The 9,961-nt window shown below is 44.2% G+C and overlaps 1 protein-coding gene across 5 annotated transcripts in view; it reads left to right on the forward strand.

Moving 5' to 3' along the window:
- RTN4 (reticulon 4) overlaps positions 1-9,961 on the forward strand; it is a 27,082-nt gene that overhangs the window by 8,534 nt on the left and 8,587 nt on the right. For 3 of the 5 annotated variants that reach the window (XM_031058292.1, XM_031058293.1, XM_031058295.1), the window contains 2 exons: positions 7,585-7,792; positions 9,567-9,705. In XM_031058292.1, coding sequence (XP_030914152.1) covers positions 7,585-7,792; positions 9,567-9,705 — 347 coding nt within the window. Of the gene's footprint in view, positions 1-651; positions 897-4,230; positions 4,381-7,584; positions 7,793-9,566; positions 9,706-9,961 lie in introns of those variants that run through there. The other 2 variants (XM_005422601.3, XM_031058294.1) reach the window with 2 other exon arrangements.

Consider the following 9,961-nt stretch of genomic DNA (forward strand, 5'->3'; position numbering starts at 1 on the left):
ATTCCCACAGCTCTTCTCTTTCACATTTGGAGTTGTAGTTCACATTCCTCTCCTGTTTGTGCAATACTTCCCAAATGTTACTTTCTATATGTTGGTACTGCAAACTGTCAGGTTCCTGTTTTTATTTAATGAAGGGAACCGTTAATTGTCAGGTCTGCAGCTGCCAACAGAGAATGCTGATGTAAAATTAAAAAGAGGAAGGTGTTTGCTTGTAGGAATTAGGTAAAGGGCTGAGTAACTTTTTCTGCAGCCTTCCTTAAGAGGAGGCTGAGCAGCTCCTGAGAACTAAAGATACCAGCAAAAGGATTAATCGTGCTCTTCATGAGCCGCTGCTTTTGTTCCAGGCACAGAAAGGGTCCTTTTCTGTTTCCCTTCACGCTGCTTGTTGTGAAGGGAGAAGTGTTACAAAGACGTCTCTGTTAGTCCTCCAGCAGGCAGACATTAGTTTACAGAACCCCGAGGGGAAGCCATACATCTGGGAGGTTTGTAAACGCCTTTGAACCTCTGTTTGAAAAGCAATCTATTTAAAGCTCGTCTGGTGACTACTTTTAGCCGGGCGGCGAAAAGCCGCTTAGCACGGCCGGGCTCTGCAGCCCTCGCTGCCGTCCGTGCAGCGGGGCCGCCGTGCCGGAGGAGCCGCTCTCTGAGGCCGGGAGGAGCCGTTCCCCCCGGGCGCAGCGAGGCCGTGCGGTGCCAGCACTGCGTCAGCTCCACACCCCGTCAGCTGACCCGCTCCTGCAGCACCAGTGCAGCACCACTGCGGAGCCCGGGGAAGCCCATGGTTCCCTCCCTGGGCTGCAGGGCACTTCTCCCGCAGCTCTTCCCCTCTTGGAATGCATAATTGATAATCCCAGCTGGAGAGATGGACAGTCAGCCGAGCAGTTGGAAGGATAAGGGTATTTATTCTTTCACCTTCTTTGCTTATTTTATTCCTTTGAGATGCTGCGGGTTGTTTTCAGCAAATGGTGTCTGTAGCATGTATTTATTTGATTGTGAAATGTAGCCGAAGGTGTGGAGTCTTTTTGTGCCACGTGCAGAATTAGAAAAGCTGCAGGTTAAAATGGGTAAATAGGAGCAATGCAGAAGAATAAATACTTTATGTAGGTGAAATGGCTCGTGTGACACTGCAGATCTTTTTCAGTCCTACAGAGTATATTAACGAAGGGCTTGTTTTGGTATGCACGGCACAAATACCGGCGTAGTCCCACTTTAGTCTGTGCTCCTTGGAAATTTCGAGATTATTCAGAATCTAACAATACTATCCATTAACTGTAAAACCTCAAGGAATTTGCTGGTCGTGTTTTAATGTTTTTAAGAGGAGAAATTGCATGCAGGCTACAGCAGGGTGGGGACATTTTCTCTAAAAATCCGTTTGAAATATATCCTTAATCCCGTTTGCTTTGGATCTTTCATAGTTCTCTCAAATTCTAGGTAAAACTGTGTCTGATTTTTCAGAATTTACAGCCACAATATTAAATTGTTTTAGGTAAATAAGTAGCTGACCTTAAATTAGTGTGGTGCTGACCTTTGTTCCTGTAAGCACCAATGGGAGATCTCCGGTGTAAATCTCTGTGGATCATTACATTAGTGCTCAGTGTGTTAGAGTTTAAGCCTTATTTGAATAAGTAATCTTCATACTTTATCAACAGGACAAGCTTTAAAAAAAATTAATTGTCTCTGGACATTTAAATGTATTTTAAAGGGCCCTGTTGTGCTTGGTGCTTGTGACATTTTCCTCCTTTTTGGGAATTATTGTTCAAAATCTGGGGTTTTTTATATTCTACTTGGACAAAATTGCCAGCTCTCTGAAATCTACAGAATGCTTCTTCAGAACCTAAATATATATACCAAAAAAAGTCCTGAAGGACTTTTGCAGAATTGGGTTCTTAAAGTTTAATTTTTTGCCCCTGCAGAATTGGGTTCTTAAAGTTTAATTTTTTTAGGAAAGGGCTGTAAAATATCAGGAGAAATATGATGCAGTGTTTAGTAATATATTGTTGTTGATATGTAATTAATTTAGATGTTCAGGGCTTCATACATCAGGCCTGAAATTTGTGGGGATGGGAAGAAAGAGAGGAAAGGGGAAAAAAAAGGCTGAGGTCAGAAGGTTTTGGTAAAAATTGGAAGGCAAGTTCCCTTTTTTTGTCTTCAGGCCCAATTTTCAGGTTTCTTTTACACCCAGCCTGGCAGGGGTGGTGCTGATCTGAAAGCACATTTCCAACCCTGGAATTTGAGGCCTTGACAATAATGGAGTCTGTTTTGGTTTAAAACCCCTGAATTTCCCATCCTGAGCAGAGATCAGGTCTAAAAGAAAATGGAAGCAGAAATGAAGGGTTTGGGGGAAGCAGAAGACCCTGGTTCCTCTCCTTTTGCAGCTGCTGTTGAAGCCTGGTTTAGAGGGGCTTTTTTTTTTGTTTAGAACAAGATGAAGATACTGTGTTTCACATTCTTCCTTTCTTAAGTCAGGCTCCAGTGGCATGGAAAATGATGGGTAAAGTTCAGGGACTGATTGCACTATTCATCCAGCCCCAAAATAAATATAGAAGCAAATATTGCAACATGCTTCTTTCCATGCTAAAAAATTACAAAAAAATATTTAAATCTGAAACCAGAGAAGAGCAAAAATTGTGATTTGTAGTTGGGACTTTGCAGCTGAAACACTACTTCCTAATGAATATAATCTTAAATTTAGATTTGGTTAATGTGTTGTAGTTGAGGAACAAGCATAATGCAAGTGGTACAACCTTTGGCACTGATTAAAACCTGTGGTATTGATCGTCTAGATAGATAGGATGAAACAGGTCTACCCTGGGAGCAGCATGATTTTAATTTTTAATGCTCTTGAAGATAGGCCCTATGGAGTAATTAGTACTAAAAAGTAACATTTCTTATTTAATTTTTAATGATTTTAAGGAATTGTCAAGTTTTAATGGCTGAATATTGATATGATGGTATGGTGAACAGCACAGCTATACTTCCAGGTTATCTCAGCATTCTCTTCTAATTAATGAGAAGAAATCTCTCTGAATTTTGGTTTAACTTAGTTAACTGATGGTAAAGATTGCATAGGCAACCTTTACCATGAATAATTGGGGCTTTGGAATGGTTTTTCCAGTTGGTGCATTGTGCACACATGCAGGAGTATCTGGTCAAGTAGAAATGAATGGAAACTGTTGCTTTGGTTCAATAGGTACTATCTGGGAATTCATTTTTAATTTTTTGTTTTTTAATCTGGTAGTGTTTACCTTGTTCTAGCATGTACTTGTGAAATCTGTATCACTTTTGTGGGGTTGTGGTGCAGATGTGCCAAGCCTGAGCTATGTGTGGTGCAGCCTTGTTCTGTGCCCTCTGGCACCCAGCTGGAGCCACCTGCCCATGGCTCTGCTGATGTGCTGCTCCACAGGGATGCCTGGCCCTGGGACAGGGACAGCTCTGTTGGTGGCAGTCCCACGTGCTTGGCACCACTTGCTGTCCTGCTGTCATCACCCAGTTTCTCCAGCCAGGAGCTGGTGTTGTTCCTGGCTTGCCAGGAGACAGTCAAGGACCAAACTGGCTTCTGATGCACCTGATGAGGGCAAACAGAGGCTGCAATTTTGTGGCCCAGTCTCTGCTCCTGTTAGGATGCCAACCAGGATTTTGAATGACCCTGATGCAGGAAGCCTTAAAAATGTCAAACCCCAGGCTGTGGTGGTGCTCGACACACCAACCACGGGATGGTTGATGGCTTCTCCTGGGAGTTGGGCTGTGTGGGGTCAGCACTCGGATTCTCTGCACAGAGATCAGTAGAAACCTTGAAGATCACATCCTGTGTGAATATGAAAGTGGAAAAGGCCTCCCTGAGCATTTGTGGTTGTGGATTTTCTGCCCAGCAGCTTTTCCTGCTCGGTGACAGATGGGACATTGTGCTGCAGCCGTGCTGCAAGCTGCCGCTTCTCAGCACTGTGTCCCATTTCTCCATTGGCACGACGCTAAACTGAGCCAGGAAAGGCTCTTCCCTGTGCCCCTCGCTGTTCCTGGGAGAACATAAAGGATCCGTGCCTACCTCTCACGTCACAGAAAGGTTCCAGTGGAACAACGCCTGGAAATCGCACAGTGGTTTTCTCTCCCCTCCCCTTTGACACAAGCAGCCTTTCTTTGGCGCTGAAGCGCGGCGTTTGTTGGGCTGTAAATGCCGGCTAGAGGGGAGTTGTTGGTTGTTCATTGTGCAGCCGCATTCCGAGGGTTTAGGCGCAGGCGGCCATTGGCGGCTGTGGGAGGGCAGCGGGCGGAGGTTGCGTAGCTCCGACCCCCGAGCGCCCTCGCAGGAAGTGGAAAGCGCCGGGAGCGGAGCCGTGCCAGGGCTGGGTGCTCGCAGCACGCTCAAGATGGATGCCAAAACGGGTTAGTTCCTTTTTCCTGGCTTTCTGTGCTACACGTGAGCTCTGCTCGCTCGTAGCTCTCGCTTTTAATTGCTCTTTCTTAAAAAAATTAAAACCAAACAACCCCCCCCCCCCCCAAAAAAAAACAGGGTTGCTTGCTTCAGGGGTTTTTAAAAAGAGGATTATCAGGTTGAATATATCGGACCGCTTGTTTTTGGCGTTAAAACCCGATATGACTTGCTCGGTTTTAAGTTAAATATCTGAAAGGAAAAGACTTTAAAAAATACAGCGCCAAAGCTATCGCAGCGCTTGCTTTAAAAGCAAAATGTAACTGGATGAGTTGTGCATGTAAGGCACGGATGGTACAGGACTATTTTTAGACGTGCCAAGTGACAGTTCGTGCTTACCAAATGTAGGCAGCTGTTCTTGTTTTAGAATAGGCCTGCAAGACGTGCATTAATATTATTTATTTTATTATACTTCATATCGTATAAAATGCAGCTCAGAACTGTTTCCATAAGCAAAGATGTTGCAAGGCTGTTGCTGAAAATGGGTTTGTGTTTTTTTGTGTTTCTGGTTTTGTTTTTAATCTGCTGTGAATATCTTGCGTGTAAGTTAAAACCAGAAAGCTGCTTCTAGTAATGCTTTTAATCTTTTCCTTTCAAAATAAATGCAAATAACTTGTTTCTGATCAATTAGAGAATACAGATGAGTGTCTTCATCTGCTTTCTTGGACTGCAGAATTACAAAGCAGTTTTCCAGTGACTTAAACACCGAATTTCCTTTGAGGAATTTACGATGATACCAGATCCTTATGTCATTAAACCTACGATCGTTAGCCGTTCTCCAAAAGGAACAGAGATGAAATGAGGAAAAATGTTTTATGAGCAGCTTAATTCTGGTGCGGGAGCTCCTGGCGTGGGGATTTTTCTTATTGATTACTGAGAACAAAAGACTTGATGGTCGCGAAAGGCCATTTGGCTTTTGCTGTGTGCTTTAATTCCAGCAATGTACCTTTGTTTCTGGCATTCTGGAACTGTCATCCAGATGAATTACTCTTTTTACATTCCTTATAAGTGGGATAATGCATTAATGCATGGAATTAGGGGTTTCCTATGAAGAACCCACAGCTTTAAAGCTGTGCAGAGGGGAAGGAGCAGCTCGTTTACAGAAGTGAAGCTGTCTGCAGGCAGAGGAGCAGGGCTCATACTGAATGTGTCACCTGATACAGGGGCAGCACCAAATTCGAGTGCATGGATGCTCAAGTTGCAGCCTTTAAAAATAAACACAGTTTTAGTACTTGCAGCAAATGCTCAAAAAAAAAGTTGTTTGTTTGTTTGTTTTTAAAGGTTCCTTACTTTAAGAGCACAAAATCCACTGTTTTTGGCCAGACTGGTTGTGAAGATCTCACTCAGGTGTTGAGGCTCCTTGCAGCTCAGTTTGGGTTTGCAGGTTTACAAGGATTCTTAGGTCAATCACACAATTTTGTTGATATTTAATGCAAGGCGTGCAGAGACAATATTAGATTCTTTTGTGTCTGGAAGCAAAGGAAAAACCGAAACAAAAAGTTAAATTTTGGGATTGCAACCCACACAACAGCAGATCTACGATGACTTGATTTTATTTGTTTGATTTTTACGGATATTAAGGAAAGCTTGTGTTGCTTGGAGCCTGGGCTGCAGCGGCAGGAGGAGTTTGGATTGGAGGTGCCGGGGGAGCAGGAGCGTTGCCTCCGGGCAGTGCTGCTCTATCTCTGCCCCCATATGTTTGTGCAGTCACATGGTGGCAGCGCCAGGCCCTGATCTGGCTGGCTCCTGCCTGCTGGGATGGTTTTGGCACAGCACAGGCAGCCAGGCTGGAAGAAAGGAGTGGGATGGATGGTGCTGGAGGGATGAGGCTGTTCTTTCCACAGCACTTCTGGTCTGTGATGAACTGAAGGTATGGGTGCAGCTGGAACCTGGCTCTGTCTGTGGGGCTGCAGGAAGCTTCTGAAATGTGATTTAAACGTTGAGCTTAGAGACTTTGCATTAGGGTGGGTTTAAGTTTCTGACCATGGTTTTCATCTTTCCTGCTATGCTGTATAGTTTCCATGTTGGAATAACTGGGAAGAACATCAGCTCTTGAAAGTCTGGGAAAACACACCCCAGCCCCAGGGGCTTTGGCACGTTGTACCTACAAAAGGGTTGCACAGACTTTGCCCTACAGAGGCTACCAGGTGTTGGATGTTGGAGCATGACTGTGCTTTCATCCTGCAAGAAATACTAGACAAATTCTATTTTTTAAATGTTTTTACAGTCATCCAAATAATCTGTTTCAAGCTGTGATTAATTGTTTTACAGGTAATTTTGGTGATGTTTAGGATGAGGCAGGATTACTAAATGTGCAGTGCAAGAGTAATAGGTTTCTGTAATTCATCTTGAGCTCTGTCTGCACTAGGTTATTGCTGTTAACAAACAGATCTGCAGTGGTTGTGTTAAGCCATTACCTATCCCTTGTGCAAGGGTGTCCTTTGCTCTGAACAGTGATGCTAAAAATGGCACAATATTGTGTTCTCTAATGAGGGTCACTTAAGGAAAACTAAACTTGGTTTGCAAATGAAGTCTTCTGCATTGGAGCACAGCAGATTTAGCCTGGATTGACATTTCAGGGAGAGTATTCCCCCTTGATGGCTCAGTCTGTCACCCATAATCAACATTATAAACTCCCATGGGAATGCTTCCATCAAAAGAAAACAAAACGAACTGTTAATGAGTCTTTGAGCAGTGCCTTTGCCTCTACCAGGCTTGGAAAGATATAATGGTTTAGAGATCTGTTGGTGTCTTGTTATCTGTCCTCCGAGGGAATTGGAATCAATCTCTCCAGGGAGTGACCTCCACAAAATGCCCGACAATGAGAGGAAATGAAGCACAAACTGTGGTTCTGGTGCAGAACACAGCACAGTAGCTGAAGAGATGAATTCTGACATTGCTTAAGGGCAGCATTGTTTTAAAATATGAACAATTTCATCTGGGTAGTCCTAATAGCAGTAATACAAATAATCTGAAGTCCAGAGCTGACCAGTACTAAATAACCTATTTCTAGTTGTGCTTTCAGCTCTGGTTTGACAGGGGTTTGCAAGTTCCACTCTTGGTGACTCTCAGCAGTCGAGCAAATGATGAAAAATTACTGCCTTGATACAAATGCCAAAGGTGTCTTGTTCTAATTTCTTACCTCTTTTAAATTGTAGTTGTTGACCTCCTTTACTGGCGAGACATCAAGAAGACCGGGGTGGTGTTCGGAGCCAGCCTGTTCCTGCTGCTCTCATTAACAGTGTTCAGCATCGTCAGCGTCACAGCCTACATCGCCCTGGCCCTGCTCTCTGTCACCATCAGCTTTAGGATATACAAGGGAGTCATCCAGGCAATCCAGAAGTCTGATGAGGGCCACCCCTTCAGGTGAGATTTTTCTTTTCATTAAGCAGAGTTGTGTTGTTTTGGAGAGCAGCAGTGTTGGTGCTGCCAGAAGCAGTGGGTGACATGTGCTGTTAAGATGTTGCATAATAACGAAAATAGACTCTGCACTGAAAAATGCATTCCCCACTTTCAGATTTTCTCAGGAGTCATATAGTAAATACAGAAAAGGGACTGAGGGCTTGGTACAAGGGATGGAGAAATCAGAATAAATGTAGCAGGGTTTAAAGCATGACAAAGGGCTAGTTTAATCTTTTTGAAACTTTCAAGACCTTCAAAATGTGTGGTTTAGTTTGTAGCTGTGCTCTTCACTTGCAAGGTCAGTGACAGGGCCCAGGTACCCACTGCTGCAGAGCTGCCTCTTAAGAGGAGTTAAACCTTATTAATCTGTGTTGGAGGACTTGTAGGGGTCTGTGTTTCCTGTTTCACTGCCAGCTGTGTCCCACTCTGCCTCTCGCTGTTATTAGTGAGTGAAGTGCCTCAGTCCCCTCTTGCAGTGTTCAGAAAGTCCTGTTTGCCCCTCTATCTACAGCCCTCTTATTAATTTGATAGTATTCCCATCTTCTGTAAGGCAAAGCAAAATGGAGGTTTCCCTCCATTTCTCCTGACCGTGTGCAGTGGCTCCTTTTCCAGTGGAAGCCAGTCTGTGGGACAAAATTCTGGGGAAAAAACACCCTCCCATTAGGGTGAATATTCCCAGCTGATATCTTGCTTGTTTCTCATTATCTAAACAACAATTTCAAGCTTTTTTCTTAGCAAGAACAAGCAGAACTTGTTCTACCTGTGCTCCTTCTGCAGTCTTTTTCTAAAAATACTGATATTCCTAAGTAGCTTCCAGACTGTCTTGCCCAGCATACCTGGTTGCTTACTTTTTTCTGTATAGCTTCTCCGCAAGAAGGATATTTTTACTTGAAAAATCCTGTGAGAAGAATTGGATTTTTGATGCAGGTGCTGAGTATCCTGTGGATGAGCTGGGGAGGGTTAGCAGATGGGAGCCAAGGGTGGATGGCAGAATGTAGCCTTGAAATGGCCACTTGCTGCAGTTACCATATGAAGTCTTTTCATTTGTCTTGGACTTGCCACAAGGTCATGTTTAGCTTTGCCTTAAATGACATACATGGGAGCATTGTGCAGTTTTCATATTAAAAAATCCCCAAACGAGACCACTCCAAAGCAGAATCCCCCAAACAAAAGTTTGACAACTGTGAAATGAGCTCCATTTTACAGATGTCCTGCACTGCTCCTTCTGCCTGCAGTGTGCACATCAGATAAATAATTTATACTTTGTTTAAAGACTCCAAATTGCCATAGCCACTGCAACTGCAGATAAGTGACAGTGGAGTGGAAAGAACATATAACAGATAGGGTTTATATCTTTTATAAGAAGAACTGCTTTCACTAGCTGTAAGAATTATTTCTAGCAAATGAGAAATTTAGCTCATTTTGCTGTGCTACAGTGTGTTACAGCTTGATGGTAATTCCACAAAGGCCTTCCAGAAATGGATGTGTTGCTTTTGTAGGATTTTTCCCCCGTTGTTTTAGCCTGCCCCTTTTTTGCCTGGTGCAGGTGACTAAGTAAATAGCAGTGAGAAAAAACTGGTTGGCTAAGAATAGCTTAGGTTAGTTCTGTTTGTCCTTTCAGCATTCCTCACAGTGTGAAGGAGTTTGTTTCTCTACAGCACAAAAAGGAGGTTCTATCTAACCCATAAATCAGATTTGCAGCATTTTGACACTGAGGTTTCCTGGCTGTGTCCTGCAGGGCTTACCTGGACTCGGATGTGGCCGTGTCGGAGGAGCTCATCCAGAAGTACAGCAACGTTGTGCTGGGCCACGTCAACGGCACCGTCCGCGAGCTGCGGCGCCTCTTCCTCGTCGATGACCTGGTGGATTCCCTCAAGGTGGGTCTGCCTCTGTGAGGACGCTGCTGCTGACCCAGGCTAGCACAGCCTGCTGCTCCTTGCAGGATAAACAGTGCCTCTGCTTGAGTAAATAACCAGGTGGAGTTTGCTCTTGGAAGTGTTCAGCACAGGGCTGGGTATCGAGTGCTGCCTGCCATGGTGGGGTAACCGTAAAGGACAACTTGATCTGCATGGAAAACAGAAATGAGCTGTGGCTGCCTGCAGCTCCCTGTTCAGCTCCTTCCTGGTGCCTCTC

The sequence above is a fragment of the Geospiza fortis genome, unplaced genomic scaffold, assembly GCF_000277835.1.
Source record: "Geospiza fortis unplaced genomic scaffold, GeoFor_1.0 scaffold275, whole genome shotgun sequence".
NCBI classification, from domain to species: domain Eukaryota; kingdom Metazoa; phylum Chordata; class Aves; order Passeriformes; family Thraupidae; genus Geospiza; species Geospiza fortis.